Source organism: Stegostoma tigrinum, chromosome 12 (genome assembly GCF_030684315.1).
Source record: "Stegostoma tigrinum isolate sSteTig4 chromosome 12, sSteTig4.hap1, whole genome shotgun sequence".
In the NCBI taxonomy this organism is placed as follows: domain Eukaryota; kingdom Metazoa; phylum Chordata; class Chondrichthyes; order Orectolobiformes; family Stegostomatidae; genus Stegostoma; species Stegostoma tigrinum.
Genome location: NC_081365.1, coordinates 55,277,827 through 55,296,597, shown reverse-complemented (window position 1 = coordinate 55,296,597; position 18,771 = coordinate 55,277,827). Strand labels below are relative to the sequence as shown.

At 40.9% G+C, this 18,771-nt stretch overlaps 1 protein-coding gene across 3 annotated transcripts in view; it reads right to left on the bottom strand.

Annotated features, from left to right (window-relative positions):
- Window positions 1-18,771, bottom strand: part of il1rapl1b (interleukin 1 receptor accessory protein-like 1b) — a 1,291,549-nt gene that overhangs the window by 910,996 nt on the left and 361,782 nt on the right. For all 3 annotated transcript variants that reach the window (XM_059650336.1, XM_048541139.1, XM_048541142.1), the window contains one exon: window positions 5,897-5,962. In XM_059650336.1, the coding sequence (XP_059506319.1) occupies window positions 5,897-5,962 (66 nt within the window). The remainder of the gene's footprint in view (window positions 1-5,896; window positions 5,963-18,771) is intronic.

Sequence of the window (18,771 nt, the reverse complement as noted above, 5' to 3'; positions counted from 1 at the left end):
TTTCTTCTGGATATTCTAGTTCAGCCTGAGAAAGCCACATTTCATTGTTTGGTCATTTAGAACCAGACTATTCCTGAGAAAAAAAAAACCTTCTATCAGGAGCATTCACAAGAAATCCGAAAATAAACAAAAAACAGTATTTACGATGTACGGGAAGAAGGTATTGAGTAGTTGGCAAGCAGAGTAGGATTGAAATGGTGTTGCCAATGATACCAACTGTTTGGATTGGCAATTAACTACCAAGTTTTGTCCAAATTTTAAACAAGGCAGATTGCATTCAGCAATCAATCAATGCCCTGTGACAGGAACCAGAGAATATCTATCATCACGCCACCATGATATCCAGGGTGAAGGCAGTGGTCTCTAGTCCATCCGATTTCTTCAAATGTCAGCTCTTTTCCCACACAATTCAAATGCGCCTATCGTTTCAAGTGGTTATGACTCACCAGCTCATCTACCTGTCTAATTCTTCCTGGACCATCTGCACGCTCTCCTATCCTGAGTGCTCTACAAGCTGTCTATTGTCACCAAATATTTCTCGGTCTGTCTTGCAACTGCCTGCCACTTGCAGAGGGTTTGGTTCACCTCCCCATTCTGAAATCTTCTGCACCCATTGATGTGAAAGTAGAGGAAAGTTTTTTAAAAAAAGGCTTGAAGCTTGGATTGCTCCGCCCAGTTTGAAACTATATTTTGTATTTTCATGGAACATGGGCATCGTTGGCTGGGCCACTATTTATTGCCCATCTCTACTGGTCCTTGAGAAAGTGGTGGTGAGCTGCCTTCCTGAACTGCTGCAGTCATTGTACTCATTGAAATAGAAGCAGTGTGTGTACATCTACTTTCTGGCTGCAAAAAAAAGAACAGGGCACTGTGTGGTAATACATAGAGAAGCTCAATGTACTTGAAGTTTGCTATACTGTGAATCCAACTGACAATCCCATCTTGGTTGTCAGCATAATTCTTAGTGCACTCAGGATTATTTATTACATACTGTCCAAACACCAAATCACAACTAATGTTAAACACTGGTGTGAGCACTCTACAGAAGAAGTGTTGCTTTCTCGCCACTTTGGTATTCGTTACAAATTGTCTTGATGAGTACAAGATAAAACTATTTTACACAATGTGGTTTTTTTATTCCCCATAATAACCCATTCAAAATGTATTTCTTTAGAAAAACTGCATCAATTGCCCTAAATGAGTTTTGAGAAGATTTGTAGCTCAGGTTGAGGTTCTGGATATAAGTTTGCTTGCTGAGCTGGAAGATTAGTTTTTAGACGTTTCATCACCATTCTAGATAACATCATCAGTGAGCCACCAAGAAGCGCTGGTGTTATGTCCCGCTTTCTATGTGTATGTTTAGGTTTCCTTGGGTTGGTGATGTCATTTCCTGTGTTGGTGATGTCATTTCCTTTTCTCAGAGGTTGGTAGATGGGCTCCAAGTCAATGTGTTTGTCGATACAGTTCCGGTTGGAATGCCATGCTTTTAGGAATTCTTGTGTGTCTCTCTGTTTGGCTTGTCTTAGGGTGGATGTGTTGTCCCAATCAAAGTGGTGTCCTTCCTCATCTGTATGTAAGGATACTAGTGATAGTGGGTCATGTCATGAACATCAACTAGCCACAAAAAGACATGGCCCACTATCACTAGTATCCTTACATACAGATGAGGAAAGACACCACTTTGATTGGGACAACACATCCATCCTAGGACAAGCCAAGCAGAGACACACACGAGAATTCCTAGAAGCATGGCATTCCAACCGGAACTCCATCGACAAACACATTGGCTCCAAATCAATCTACCATCCCCTGAGAAAAAGAACAGGAAATGACATCACAAACATGGGAAATGACACCAACGCAGGAAATGACATCAGCAACCCAAGGAAACCTAAACACACAAATAGAAAGCAGGGCATAACACCAGTACTTCACCGGATGCTCACTGATGATGTTACCTTGAATGGTGACGAAACGTCTGAAAACGAACCTTCTAGCTCAGCGAGCAAACTTACATCCATTGCCCTAAATGCTGACTTGTTGCTACTCTATCTAGCCTAAATTCAGGTGTGCTTTGGTGTGTCCTCAATTGCCCTTACTCATCCCTACCTTGTCCTTTTCTGCTTTCCAGACACCCTGCCCAGTAACTGGCAATTAAACTACACAGTTATCCATTATGTTCACATTTTCTATGGGCAATAAATACTGTAGAACATTGCAAAAGAAAAATCACACTTATGCCACCATGATATCCAGGGTGAAGGCAGTGGTCTCTAGTCCATCCGATTTCTTCAAATGTCAGCTCTTTTCCCACACAATTCAAATGCGCCTATCGTTTCAAGTGGTTATGACTCACCAGCTCATCTACCTGTCTAATTCTTCCTGGACCATCTGCACACTCTCCTATCCTGAGTGCTCTACAAGCTGTCTATTGTCACCAAATATTTCTCGGTCTGTCTTGCAACTGCCTGCCACTTGCAGAGGGTTTGGTTCACCTCCCCATTCTGAAATCTTCTGCACCCATTGATGTGAAAGTAGAGGAAAGTTTTTTTTAAAAAAGGCTTGAAACTTGGATTGCTCCGCCCAGTTTGCTGTGTCTTACTGTAATTATCACCTGCTTAACCAATCCCAGATCACATTTGGAAGTACATTGGAGAGTGAAAGACAAAGTCCAAAGAAATTAACATTGAGACAAAATCACTCAAACACTAGTGATATTGCGTGGGGGTGGGGATGGGGGGTGGTGGTGGTGACTGATGAGAGAGAGAGAAAGAATGAGAGAATGAGGGAGAGAGATGAAGACAGACAGAACATGTCAAACAAAAGCAATGGAAAAAGAGATCAGTTAAAATTATATTGACAAAATATGAAAAATGTGAAATAGTTACAAAAGAAAAATAGAGAAAGGATGGAAGACAAAGTCTAATGGAGCAAGATAAAAATAGTACGCAGGAAAGAAACGTCAATGTAAAAGCATCAAGCTCCAGTTGTAACAGGGTTTCAGTTCAAGTGAATGAAATCATATGGTCCTATCCCCAGCAGGAATTAATCAAGGAGAGTTTACCTGCAACTCACCAGTCTCCTGTTTGCCAAGTGGCAGGAGGCCTCTGTGAGAAATTAGGATTGAAGGAACAGACAGAGGTACATGAAAATGTTGCTGGAAAGAGTCTGGGAGGACCTTTCACATCTGCTATTCCTGATCCCACAAGGTAGGACACAAAAGGCCTACTTCTGGCTCTGACTTCTCCTGATGGGTTGGCTTGGTGAAGAAATCAAATGCGCTTCTGCAAAAGAGACAGTCTGGTTCCAATTTAAACATCAGAACCCAGTCTGCTTGCTAGAAAAAATCCAATGAACTGCTGTTTAAATTCAGAATTTCCACAGGGATAGTGGGGACTCAGTGAGTAAAGCCCACTATACAATTTTACTTGCCTTTTCTCAGACAGTTTGGAAGAGTTAAAAACGTCCATGTAATCATTTTAACAGAGGCTATATCATAATTAACTGTATGCCATCCAAAATAAAAAAAACAAGCTGTCTCTAACACATCTTGATTAACACCAAAGACAATCGGTATCATCCTATCCCAATTTATCAAAACTAATCATGGCTATACTATCTCCAGCAGAGGCCTGTCTCCATGCCATTGCTTCTAGAGTTCAATGGGATCTAACCTTTGCCCTTTTATCATGTTCAGTCATGTGGCCATAATACAGGAACGAAAGAGATGGGGTCAGGGCTCATGAACGTTGGCATCATCTATCTCCCTTTTCCACTGATTTCTAACATTTGTCTGCTATCAGACTGATTATACAAAGTCAGATCCTGGATAGACCACATTTTCATCTTGTTAAATATTCTTAAAAAAAGTTGTTTGTTTGTGATTTCTGCCACAAATGTTTGGCACCTATTTCCTTCAGTTTATGGCTATATCTCAAGTTGAATCAGACCATTCACAACTTTGACACACGATTTGATCCAAGGCCAGATACATGCACCTCCCTTTCATGCCCCACCTCTGCCTTGTCTTATTTGCTGCTGAAAATCTTAACCGTGTCTTTGTCATTTACAGAATTGACAATTCCAATGCTCTCCTAATCAAGTTTCTGTATTCCATGAACATTATTTCATTGAAATGTCATTTTTTTCACCTTTGATGGGACGTGGACTAGCATATGTTGCCAATATATAATCAAATCCTTTGCTAGAGTAATTTTGGACAGCAGTTAAGCATCAAATACATTGTCGGCAGGTTTGGGGCTAGAGTCACTTGCAAGTCAGAATGATTAAGAATGATAGGTTTCCTTCCCTCAGGGGCATTACTGAACCAAATGGGTTTTTACAAAGATAGAATATTGTTTCATGGTCACCATTGTTGAGACGAGCTTTCAGTTCCAAGTTCTATTGAATTCAAAATTCCACCAGCTATCATGGCAGCCCAGAGCACTCCTTAAAACATAGCCTGTGTTTCTGTATCATTGGCCCAGTGATATTACCACCAAACCATTGTTTCCGGTTCTTTTTATTCACCATCCCTACATTTGTTGACCTACATTGGCCCCTAACTCCTCATATTTCAATTCCAACATCCCATCCTTATATCCAAAACCCTTCAAGGTCTTACTCATTCCTAGCTCCGTAAACCCCTCCTGGCTAACATCACCAAGAGCTATCCATGCCTCAAATCCAGGTTTCCTATGTCTCTCATGATGGCTGTGCTTTTAGCTGTTTTGACTGAGCTCTGGGATTTCCTCTCTAAACCTTCACGCCTATGCCTCTAATTCTTTAACGGCGTCTTAAAATCCTACTCTTTGGGCAAGCCTTTTGGCAGTTTAACTTGGTTTCTCTGACTACGCTTCTTTGAAGTGTTTTTGAACATCTTTATATAACAAAAGATAATAAAAGTAAAAGTAAATGCTGCCATTTGTCAATACTGCTCAAAATTGTACCGATATAGTTCTTGCAAAACATAAATTACCGAAATAGTGAAAAAAAATGAAATTCTGAAAGATCAGTTTATGCTACAGAATCGGAGTCTAGAATCTACCCATCAAGTTTAGTGTGTTTGAGGATGAGTATGTGTACCCTTAAACTGATCAGCTGTCATCCAACAGAAACTTGAGCCATGAGCTCAGTAGTCACATTTTGCCTTGAACATCAGCAAAACTGGAACAGCTGTGAGAAACATATGGCACTGACATGGAAGAGAAGCTGCTGGGTTTGTTGAGACCCTGATCAAAGTGATTGATGTTGAATTATAATGCACAAATTCACCAATGATGCATCTGAGGAAAGAACGCAACAGACCTAAACACAAAATGGACTAACAAATGACAAATGCAATAATATCTGCATTTCCCTCAGGGTCTTTCAAAATATTCCTTGGAACACATCTTTTGAACATTTTTATGATATTAAATGTAGGACTGTGCAACAAAAAAGCACAAATTCTACTTTATTGGATAACCTCTATACAATAATCATGAGGTTTATTAAAAGTCAATCATTTAATGTAGTCTTACCTTTTGTACAAAGGAATCTTATACTTAAAAGTACAATGAATAAAAATCGACAGTTAGGTTAATCAAAGTTCATAAATAATTATTGAAGTGTTCAGTCTTGATTATTTTAACTCTATTACATTTCATTATTTGTCACCTACAATAACATGTCTTTGCCACCATACCCCAGATTTTCCTTAAGAGTCCAAATTTATTTATGCCGTAACCTGTTTATTTTCCAGATTCAGTAATCTTTGAAAGGTTAATTTAATGACATCACATGTGAATTTAGTCCAATTTGCTCTTTCCATAGCAATTTAGAGAGAGAGGTGGGGTGGAAAGACAACTCAGAATCTAAAGTTCAGATGTATAATGCGATGAGACTCCAATCTTACCTCCCTCCCTCTTGAAGTTTATTTTTAGAATGTTGGACTTTGTATGGGAGTCCTGATTCAGAAGAACTGTAATAAAAAATTTGAAAGTAAAAGGTGAACTCTCAGCTCCACAAAAATACTACGTTAATTTATAAGGGACAATATTAAATAAATACTGACGGCAGAAATGCTGAGGAGAATTCTTTCATGGGAAGTGAACACTTGTTCATTCTGAAATGCCCATGACAAGGGTACTCATTTTATAACACACTGAATTTTAATTATTCATTGCCTTCAACAGAAGGTAAACACAGAACATATTAAAACAGATTTTAAAAAATTCTTTTATGGGCTACAGCCTCTCTATTTGAAGTGAAGAGATCATGAGACACCACCTCCTTGAACTGTTGTTTTTTACGTGGCTTAGTTACAACCATACTGCTGCTTGAAGGAACATTGCAGCTTTTTGATTCAGCAACTAAATTAATGGTGATACCAAACGAGTGAAGATGGTGAGAGATTCAGAGAGGACTCGCAGATTGTGGTGTTCCCACATGTCTGTTGCTCTTGCCCTTATAGTTTATAAAGGTAGCAGGTTTCAACATCAAAGGTAAAGGTGGAACTCCTGACATATGTGAAGTCAGTTCACATGGAACTTGAGTGTCAGTCTGTAGGGCTCCTAATAGGACACCCACTGTATGTACTTTTTTTCAACAAAGACTTTAGCTGTTCACTTAAGGATGTGGATCTCACATTGCTACACGATGGCAATGATAACTAGACACACAAAACCAGAAGTGGGAAGAACCTAAATTGAAAAGCAGCAAACGTAAACCATGAACCAAGCCAGCTGCCTAAACTCAGAAGTGGGGATCATACCTGGTGAATCTGAGCAATGGTTGGCACTAGCCATGACTTCAAGGTCTACCTGGAAACCAAACAAGGGAATTGCAAATCCTTTACAGAAGCTGAAGGAAGTGCGGATGAAAGCCCATAGCAGAAAGCAGTTAGCAACAAAGAAATCAATTAACCAACTGTAAGCAAAATATTATGGTGGACAAATTCTTAGGGGAAGAAAGAGGCACTCAGAAAACAAGATTAATGGCAAGCACGCAAAGAAACACAATGCTATCCAAGTCATAAAGGAATTTCAGTTAACCCTACTTAGCCTGTGTTACAGAGATTCTCAAGTGGAAAGAGAAAGTCAGTCAGAGGTAAAGCTGCAATAGCTGTTCAGGAACTCAAGCATAAAGTCTCAGTAGTACAGGATTTAGAGGGGTTGTATTTACTCCTCCAATGGGATATGGTAGGCCCACTCAGAATGTGATATCCTGGGCAGTGCATGATTGCGAGATGATTTTTTGCATGTAAGTGTTTAAATAAATGGCAGAAACTCTACTTTCGAATTGGATATCAGAGCAGATGTTTTCATCTTTTCAGATTTTAAGCCATAACTTAGTCTGAGGATTCTTGGTCTATCTTCCATTAAACTTTGGGGCCTGGGAGTATAATAATTCAGGTAAGGAGCCATACAAACGCTACACTTTGTCGCAACAGAGAAGACCGCAAAATATGCATCATTCATAACCAACTACTTAGTAAGTGGCGTTGCTAATATAGTTTTCCGTACCCTTCCATTAGCGGACTATGATGATTCATCAGTCCTACTACTGCAAGACAGTATCTCATTTTCTTTCAAGACACAAATCATAAACGGTAGGAAAAGGTGGACCAAAGATGCCACCAAAGGATGTTCCAAGTGTGTTCTGAATATGGGCACAGAAAAGGAAACCAACAGACAAGTTATTCATTTAATATACTTTGAAATTATTGAAGATTTCTGTATTTTCGCACTTATGAGTGAGAGATAAAGTAGTAGTAAAATTTTCTAACAGTAGCACAAAGTCTGCTTTGGAAATGCAGTAACAGAATCTGCAGACACAGTTAAATGAAATAGTGGATGCATGGGTGGTCATCTTCCAAGATTCTATAGACTCTGGGCCAATCATTGCAGATGGAGGTGGCATTAGCAACCCTCTAATATTCAAAAAGGGGACAGAGAGAAAACAGGGAATTATAGACCATAAGCCTATCCTCAGTAGTGGGGAAAATTCTCAAATCCATTGTGAAGGATTTTATAGCAGAGCATTTAGAAAGCAGTGTCAGGATCAAAGAGAGTCAGCATGGATTTATGAAGGGGAAATAATGTTTTACAAATCTATTGGAATTCTATGAAGATGTAACCAGTAGAGTTGACAAGGGGGAGCCAGTCAATGCAGTATATTTGGATATTCAGAAAGCATTCGACAAAGTCCCACATAAGAGATTAACGTGCAAGATTAAAGTGCATGGGATGGCAGGGTAAGTGCACTGAGATGGATAGAAAACTGTTCACCAGAGAGGAAAAACAAAGAGTAAGATCAGATTTTGAAGCTTGTGAAGTCCACATTGATACCATTGGGCTCGAAACGTCAGCTTTCCTGCCCCCCTGATTCTGCTTGGCCTGCTGTGTTCATCCAGCTCTACGCCATGTTATCTTAGTAGGAATTAATGGGTCATTTTCAAATTAGCAGGCAGTGACTAGTGGGGTGCCACAGGGATCGGTGCTGAGGCCCCAACTATTCATAATATATATTAATAATTTGGATGCGGGAACAAAATGTAACATCTCCAAGTCTGCAGATGATACTAGGTTGGGTGGGAGGGTGAACTGTGATGAGGAGAGAGAGATCCTTCAGCATGATCTTGACAGGTTGGGGCAAATCAATGGCAGGTGCAGTATAATTTGGATAAATGTGAGGTTATTCACCTTGGAAGCAAAAACAGGAAGGTAAATTACTACCTGAATGTCTGTAAATTGGGAGAAGAGAGTATGTAGTGGGACCTGAGTGTCCTTATGCACCAGTTGCTGAAGGTAAGCATGCAGGTGCAACAGGCAGTAAAGAAGGGAAATGGTATGTTGGCCTTCATTGTGAGGGGTTTTGAGTATGGAAACGAGGCTGTGTTGTTGTAGTTATCCAGGGCCTTGGTGAGGCCTCAGCTAGAATACTGTGCACAGTTTTGGTCTCCTTTTCTGAGAAAGGTTGCTCTTGGTCTCGAGGGAGTGGAGCGAAAGTTTACCAGGCTGACTCTGGGAATGACGGGACTGACATATGAGGAAACATTGACTAGGTTGGGATTATTTTCACTGGAGTTCAGACAAATGAGGGGAAACCTCACAGAGACTTATAAAATTCTAATAGGACTGGGCAAGGTAGACGCAGGGAGGATGTTCCCGATGGTGGGTGTGTCTAGGACCAGGGGACACAGTCTGAGGATTCTGGATAGACCATTTAGGATGGAAATGAGAAGATATTCTTCACCCAAGAATGGTGAACTTGTAGAATTCATTACCACAGGATGTAGTTGATGCCAAAACACTGAATGTATTCAAGAGGAGACTAGACGTAGAACTTGGGGCGAATAGAATCAGAGGATTGGAATGGAAAGAAAAGTTAGGCTATTGAGTTGGACAATCAGCCATGATAATGATGAATGATGGGGCAAGCTCGAAGGGCCAAATGGCCTCCTCCTGCTCCTATGTTTTTTGAAGAGATTTCACCAAGAATAAATAGCCAGGCCAATGACAACAAGCAACAAACTTACCCTATATTGGTTCAAGCAACAAAATTACCCTACGTTGGTTCAATCAGGAATAAAAGCAAGTGAAACTTCAGAAAATGGGTTTATCAAGAAATGCAGAACTAGAAATATTTCCTCAACCTTGCAAAGAACACATCTCTGATCTTTCAAACAAATTCAAGGCCATTGAAGCTCCAGTCAGGGCAGACAGTACTTTTTCTGTGGAGGCCTACTAATTTAAACAAATCTTTATTAACACCGGCACAGAATATCACATAAGCTCAAAATGTTTAAAGAAAACTTTCAATCATAAAGGCCCAAGAAGTAGTAAAACAACTTCAAGCAGTGAAAAAAAATTATCCTGAGAGAGAAATCTTTAAGTTCAACTAGTGAGTACAATAACTAAAAAGAGAGCAAAAGATTTTAACTAATACATAGTTATGAAGAGTACATAAGTTGTACAGGTATCATTTCTGGGGTTTGGGTTTCAAAGTGGAGACAGACGGTGACAAGTGTGGCGAGTTTATTTCAGGGAAAAAAGGTCCAAGAATCCACCTGGAACAGCGACGAAATTCAGCAATTGACAATCAGCAGGCGACCCATTGTTAATTGAAAGATAATTATACTGTTGTGTTTATGGTCGGTAGGATAAATATCAGCTTTGTATTCAATTCTTCTGAACTGAAAACTATCAAGATTTTTGAAAATAAAACTCAGTTCACAAAGCATCAGAGCAAAGTGCAGAAGCAAGTTTAGTTTCAAGCCTAGGAGTTCAGAGTCTAGGCCTGAAACGTCAGCTTTCCTGCTCCTCTGACGCTGCTTGGCCTGCTGTGTTCATCCAGCTCTACACCTTGTTAACCCAAGGAGAAGGGTCTGGTTTGTACATCTGCCAAATCAGTGGAGAGATTGGATAGAAATCTGCAAGTTATTATAAGAAAGTTTAGGCTCTCAGGTTTGTGGCCAGTTCATGCCAGCAAATTTGTAAAGAAATCATCAGATTGTCTTCACAATCCTCAGCAAATAAACTGTCAGGAGTCAGTAAAGTCAAGCCCTGAAGTGTTGAGATAGGAGTGTCATTTCTCTGGACTCGAGTCTCTGTAATTGAGTGCTGAGTTGCAGGTTGAGACTCAGTTTTACCGTGTTTTGCAATTTTTCTGACTGTCTTCTATACAGTTTGATAGCTGGGCTTTTTTCCCTTCAGTTATTATAGTAAAAAACCTGTAGAATAGTGTGAATATGGCTTAGTGACTAACTACCTAATAGGTAACAAAAGAAAAAAAAAGTCATATTAAGTTTAAGATTTCATTCTGTGCTCCAACTTATCCAGCAGTACCATGACAAGGGGTCACAACCATTGTCTAATGTTTTTAAATTATATTAAGCTAACTCCATTTTTTCATTCACTGCATTGGTAAATATGGAGGACTCGACACAAAGATATAATGGTACATTATAAAGATATGGCTCCCATAAACTTCTAATGCACGAGACATCTAATAAAATATACATCATTAGCACACATATAAAAAATGATGCAACCAATAGCAGGCAGTGGGACATTCTTTGTTAATTATGCAAATTCTAATCAGGCTTTTAGAAATAATTAGACTTATACACTCTGTATAATCCATTTAAACCATGTAAGATATTAAATGCTGCTGCTTCAGAAGTCACAGTGGTGTGCCCTTATGCCTTTCCTATTAAAACTGTGGATTAACGTAGAACTCATAATTTTCGTCAGGTCAATGGAGAGAAGGTGCATAGTCTTCATGCCATAATTTCCACTCAGAGGCAGGTGGGGATCAATGGAAAGGTAATGGCCAGCACACTGCCAAATGCTCTGGAGCAGTTGCCAGAAGAGTGATGTTGGCAAAGTTGATTTTGAACCAGACTGTTCAGCCACCCGCTTAGCCACAGGAGTTGAAAGGCTCATTTTGACCTTTCTGTGGAGTAAAGGGGAGGAGAAAGAGAGGGGAATTTACACTGTCTGAATTTTATTCAAAACATTTTCCACTGACATTGATTTTGAAGTTGTTCCAGAGTATATAGTGAATATTTAACAAAACATTAGTTCAAATGAGTGATTGAAATGACAAGTAGAGTAACTTATTTGCAATAAATATGATTTCTTGTTTCACTAAGATAACAGTTTGATGCAAAACCCCGATAAAGTCTAATATTAACAACAACAATGAAATGCAATTGGCTCTACAGGAAAGTACTGAATTTTAACCAATTTTTGATTCAAACATATTAACAGTATTAAATGTGAAGCATTTGCTTATCCAGTAACACTGGATCACAGTAAAAATGGGAAGTATTTCCAGCTGTCTTACATCTCTAGAGAAAAGAAGAAAAGCTGACCTAATTCATTTACACATGCAGCTAAAGAATGCAAGCCTTCTGGTTGACGTCCTTGACATTTTGAAGCCATTTCATTGTTCTTATCAATTTTCAACTCCACACTGTTTGGGTTCCAATTTTACTGGAAGTGACAACACTTCACAAATACATTCCACAATAATTCAATGTCCTAGAAAATGCATATCAGCAAGCTTTACCCATGTGCATTCCCTCCTTAACCCGTTACACTAAATGATTTCAAGAGATTCCACATCATTAAGTTCTAACATCTACAGGTTCTCTTTTCCCTTCAAGACATTTGGGTTTTGAAATTCAGTTATGTCCAAAGTCTGGGGCACAGGGTACATGGTGCTTTTCAAATGGATGCAAAGACCACATGAAATTAACGTTGGCAGGGCCTGGGAAATGAATATTCAAGGCTAACGTGCTATCGAAAGGACAGACTGATGGGCAGAGGGGGTGGGGTGGCCCTGTTGGTGAGGAATGATATTCAGTCCCTTGCAAGGGGGGACATAGAATCAGGAGATATAGAATCTCTCAGCTCTATCCATACTGACTCTAAGGGCAGAAAGACCCTAATGGGGGTTATCTACAGGCCCCCAAACAATAGTCAGGATGTGGGGTGCAAGTTGAATCAAGAGTTGAAATTGGCCTGTCACAAAGGTATCACTACAGTTGTTATGGGAGATTTCAACATGCCGGTAGACTGAAGAACCAGGATGGTACTGGACCCCAAGAAAGGGAGTTTGTGGAATGCTTCCGAGATTGATTCTTAGAACATCTTGTACAAGAGCCTACCAGGGAGGAGGCAATTCCGGATCTGATGTTGTGCAATGCACCGGATTTGATCAGGGACCTCAAAGTAAAGGAGCCGTTAGGAGGTAGTGACCACAATATGATAAGTTTTAATCTGCAGTTTGAGAGGGAGAAGGGAGAATCGGAAGTGTCAGTATTGCAGGTGAATAAAGGGAACTATGGAGCTATGAGGGAGGAGCTGGCCAACGTTCAGTGGTACAATACCCTAGCAGGGATGGCAGTGGAACAACAATGGCAGGTATTTCTGGATATAATGCAGAAGGTGCAGGATCAGTTCATAGCAAAGAGGAAGAAAGATCCTAAGGGAAGGCAGGAGCGGCCGTGGCTGATGAGGGAAGTTAAGGACTGTATAAAGATAAAAGAGAAGTATAACATCGCAAAGATGAGCGGGAAGCCGGAGGCCGGGGAAGCTTTTAAAGAGCAACAGAGGATAACAAAAAAGGCAATACGCAGAGAGAAAAAAATGAGGTATGAAGGAAAACTGGCCAAAAATATAAAGGAAGATAGTAAAAGCTTTTTTGGGTATGTGTAAAGAAAAAAAATGGTTAAGACTAAAATTGGGCCCTTGAAGTCAGAAACGGGTGAATTTACTATGTGGAACAAGGAAATGGCAGAAGAGTTGAATAGGTACTTCGGATCTGTCTTCACTAGGGAAGACACAAGCTAGGTGAGTGGATGGATGCTTGGCAGATGCAGTTTAATGTGGATAAATGTGTGGTTATCCACTTTGGTGGCAAGAACAGGAAGGCAGATTACTATCTCAATGGAGTCAAGTTAGGTAAAGGGGAAGTTCAATGAGATCTAGGAGTTCTTGTACATCAGTCAATGAAAGCAAGCATGCAGGTACAGCAGGCAGTGAAGAAAGCTCATGGCATGCTGGCCTTCATAATACGAGGAATTGAGTATCGGAGCAAAGAGGTCCTTCTGCAGCTGCACAGGGCCCTGGTGAGACCGCACCTGGAGTATTGTATGCAGTTTTGGTCTCCAAATTTGAGGAAGGACATTCTTGCTATTGAGGGAGTGCAGCATAGGTTCACGAGGTCAATTCCCAGAATGGTGGGACTATCATATGTTGAAAGATTGGAGCGACTGGGCTTGTGTACACTTCAGTTTAGAAGGATGAGAGGGGATCTGTTTGAGGCGTATAAGATTATTAAGGGATTGGACACTCTGGAGGCAGGAAGCACGTTTCCATTGATGGGTGAGTCCAGAACCAGAGGCCACAGGTTAAAAATAAGGGGTAGGCCATTTAGAACAGAGTTGAGGAAAAACTTCTTCACCCAGAGAATGGTGGATATATGGAATGCTCTGCCCCAGAAGGCAGTGGAGGCCAACTCTCTGGATACTTTCAAGAAAGACATGGATAGAGTTCTTAAAGATAGTGGAATCAAGGGTTATGGGGATAAGGCAGGAGCAGGATACTGATTGTGGATGATCAGCCATGATCATAATGAATGGTGGTGCTGGCTCAAAGGGCCAAATGGCCTGCTCCAGCATCAATTGTCCATTGTCTATTATCATGAGCCAGTAGTACCATGAGAAGGGGTCACAACCAAGACTGTCTATGGTATTTATTGGCTGCACATCTGTTTCAGAAGGGGGTTGGAAATCAGGCATTACAAATACTAGTTAAAGTCAGCCGGTGCCTCTTAAAGAAAAAAAAGTACACTGACTGAAGCCATAAAGGAAAGTCACTTCAGAAACCAAAGGTTGAAAGACATGCATGTTTGTTCCCCTGGATTTCCTATGCTGCACTCAGGGGGCTGCTCTGTTTGGTGGATGAGGTAAGAGTGTTCTTGTTATTATGTAAAAGAAAAATAATCTTCTGAGAAGTGTCAGCATGGGAAGAGATTACAAGTACAATGCTAGGAAACCTAGTTCACAAGAAGGGACTGGAATGCAGCAACATCTCCAAAGTTACACACATACAAATCAACAGCCCTGAAAACCACCTCTGACCAGAAACTGAATCAGATTGATCTTGCAAATGCTGCAGCTACAGCTGCACCTCCATTTCCTACCTACTAACCTCATCCCACCCTCTTGACCTGTCCGTCCTCCCTGCACTGACCTATCCCCTCCCTACCTCCCCACCCATACTCTCCTCTCCATCTATCTTCTCCTCTATCCATCTTCAGTCCGCCTCCTCCTCTCTTCCTATGTATTTCAGAATCCTCTCCCCATCCCCCTTTTCTGATGAAGGGTCTAGGCCCAAAACGTCAGCTTTTGTGCTCCTAAGATGCTGCTTGGCCTGCTGTGTTCATCCAGTCTCACTCGTTGTTAGCTAGAAAATCAGGTTGGAATCTGGTAAATCTGCAATGATTACTTCACTTCACCATCAACAAGACGCAAGTCAGGAGTGCAATGAGATTCTCCCTAATACCTGGACAAGTGCAGCTCCAACACCACTCAACCAACCTGATATGAATTAGGACAAAGAAGCCCATGTGATTGCTGTTCTGTTCACTACCTTAAGCAGTCATTCCCTCTACCACCAAAGCCCACTGGCATCACTGCATGCTATCTCCAAGTTTCATTTCACCAAAGCTCGTTGAACCTTCCAAAATTACAAGCACTACCACCTCAAAAAGATAAGAGCAGCAGATGCATGGGAACATCATCACCTTTGAATTCTCTCCCAAGCCACACACCACACCGACCTGCAGCTATTCTAATATTTCTTCACTGTTGCTGGGTCAAAATGTTAGAAATTAAACAGTGAGTAGGAGGAGCTCCATATGGACTGCGGTGGTTGAAAAAGACAGTTCACCACAAATCACCTTCACAAGAGCAGTTAGGGGTAGATAATAAATGCTGAGCAAGGCAGCTGTACCAAATCCTTTCATCAAATTTTAAAGAAATGGACCTCTTGCTCTCTATTCAATTCTTTATTCATACAACTTCTTACTGATCCACACCTCTATTTCTCCTTATGATTGTACAAACACCCACTTCTTCTCCAATTCACATACTTTGCACCTCCTATTTTATTTGTTATTATAACCCACCTTCTCCACATCTCACTCTATGTATACACTACATCTTCTTTAGGATGGCTTCCTTTGTCTTGAGTGTTGTGTGTCCTGAGGTTTACTGAACAGTTTGATACTGGATCTGCACACCCTGTCACTGGCAGGAAAGGTGGTGGTGGTGCATATAGGTTTGACACACTTCGCGCTAATTATTCCTGCCTTTCAGCTGGGTCTGAGAGATACTAGAAACAGTTGGCAACATTATGAATGCTTCTCCTCTAGTTTGATCTTCAAAAAAAGAGCCTCCCATGAATCAATGAGGCTGTTGCACATTTTTCCCCCCAGGAGGCTTTGAAGAGGATCTTGAACAGTTTCCTCTGCAGTACTCACTTTCACTTGGAATGAAACAAAGTAGACATGGGTTGCTTTATTGGGTTCAGGGTGTTCTGTTAGGCATGTGGATAAAGCGACTCATCCACTTACTGACACTAACCAGTGCCTTCATGCTGGGGCTGTTAGCCTGAGACGAGGCACTAATAGTTGTTAGAGGAAGCACTGTACTATTATTCTAGTCCAATGTTCTGAGGACATGATTCAAGCCTACCATTCCAGATGGAAAGATTTGAATTCATTAAAAAAAACGGAATAAAAAGCTACCTGATGGCAACTAGGTAGCCACTTGTGATTGTCGTAAAAACTCATCTTGTTCATCAATATCTTATAGGGAAAGAAATCTGCCATTTTTTTCCTGGTCTGGTCTACATGAGAGCATACTTACTCAGCAACGTGGTTGTCTCTCAACTGCCTTCTCAGCAATTAGGAATTGGCAAAAAAAATGCCCACATCATCTGAACAAATAAAAATAACGAGTGCCGATCCTCGCATGGATTAGGAGGTCTTATGGATGCATTGCTGGCGATATATCTTGAAGGAATTGATACGCTGAATGCTGTTCAAAGTCTATGTCTCTGACACATATCGCGGGACAGACAATGTTGCAGCCTGGGAGACCGTGAGCCTGGTGAGACCTTGGTCATTATATACTGCTTTCCTCAGTCAGCCAAAGGTTGCACTGGCACAGTGGACATGATGTTGAGTTTATCAACAGAAGTTCCCAAAGCACATGAAGTGATTATTGTTGCCCAATGGCTCACCATGGATCCTGCTAGTCAGAGCTAAGTGTTATGTAGTGGGAGCAGGCTGGTAGAAAAGAAGTCTTCCAGATATTTAACCTTATAAACAATCACTTATACACCTCGGTGCATGGGCCAATGGTAGTTTAGAGCTTGTCCTCTGAAAGTGTGCAGCAGCAAGTGACATCTGCATACTGCCGTATGGTTACAGAGATTGGGGTGTCTTGGTTCTGATCTGGAAGTGAGTTTGGTTGAACAGCTTTGTGGTCATCCTAAAATGTACCTCCATGCTGACGTGCAGCTTCACGGAGTTAGGATAGAGTGTTGTGGTGGGGTAGATCAAAGAGAACATTACAGGATAATGACGTAGCCTTGCTTAACCCCAGTTTGCATTCATTTTAGCCAATGGTGGATCTGCTGGTAAAGATTATTATTTGTATGCCATGATCCACCAGATGGAGAATGGTGATGAATTTCTACAGATAGTTAAATTTTAGGAGGATGATCCATCATCCCTCCTGGTTGAGAGAGATTTTAAGACCTTTGATCTTACAAAGAAAGCCCTGTAGTGAGATGTTGCTGGTAATTTCTGCACCTTTCTTGGATTTGCCTTGCTGTGAAGATACATCTGCTGTGTCTCTCGATGGATGGAATCCACATTACAACAAAACTGGTCAGACTATTAAGCGACTGGGAGGAGTTAATTGAGGGGGGGTTCTTGTAGTGACCTTGTCCATGGTGGACAGCAGGAATACTACTCTGTAGTTACTGCAATCAGATTTCATTCCTTGAAGATAGTCACAATTATAGTGTCCCAGATTCCCTAGTGTGCGCCCCTCCTTCCAAGTGAGGAAAGGTATTTGACTAAACATGACTGTCCACCATATTTTAGTATATCCACAAAAATTCTGTCTATGATGGCCAGATCAGTGGTTCTTTGCCTTTGGTTGACCTTCTGAAGCTTATCAGAAATAATGGGAACTGCAGATGCTGGAGAATCCGAGATAACGAAGTGTGAGGCTGGATGAATACAGCAGGCCAAGCAGCATCTGAGGAGCTGTTGGGCTAGGGTTGTGTTGAGGTGGAGGCTTGTGTGCTGAGGGATTCATGTTGATGACTGAATTACATCTGAAGACATGCTCAAAGTGCTCCTTCAAACAAGTGTTGCCTGTTGCTGTGCCCTCGGTGAGTACCTCTCCTTTCTTGGCTCTCAGTGTGGAACATCTTTGATGGCTTGTGTTGTAGGTGGTGTTGACTGCACTGAAGAAACCATGCAGAATGTGGCTGTTGGTGACTTTCTGTATTTCCTGTGGTCTATTCATGCTGTATCTGCTCTTTAGGTCATGATTTGTTTTAACTCTCAGACCTCAGCTTTTATTAGTTTATCATCCTACACCTTTTCCCCTAAAATGCTGGTTTCAGTTCAAGAACTCCATGCAGCTTTGATTTAGCAGCTCTAATATCTCCTTTTTGCACCCCACCGCGCCCCCCCCCCCCGCCATCATACCAGTCTTGATGTTTCCATGTGTAATAGACCAGACCAAACACACTCATATATATTAAGAAGGTAGTTTAGACCCTCACTTTTTCATATTTTAAAGCTAAGTGTAGGGCATTGTGATCCATATGCAATTTGATTGGTCAAACTACTCAACTTTGAGCAAAGCATTCTTTCTTGTTACACGACAGTTAAAATAGAGCAAACTAAAAATAAAAGAAAAGAATTAGCTCAACTGTAACAATCAAAATCCTCAACAGAATAATATATACATTAACTACTACAATAACTGTTCCAACACTGTAATAGATCATAAAGATGCCTTTGGCAAAGATTAATTCAGTAAAGTAGGCTGTTTAATATGCAACTCCAGCAGCAGGAAGAAAATCCAACATTTTAGCTCTAACAGAGAGGGGAACAAAAGCTTCTACATCTAGCTTCTAGGCCTCCGCAAGTGCAGGAAGCAAAAACAAAAGGCTCTTGTTGTGGGTG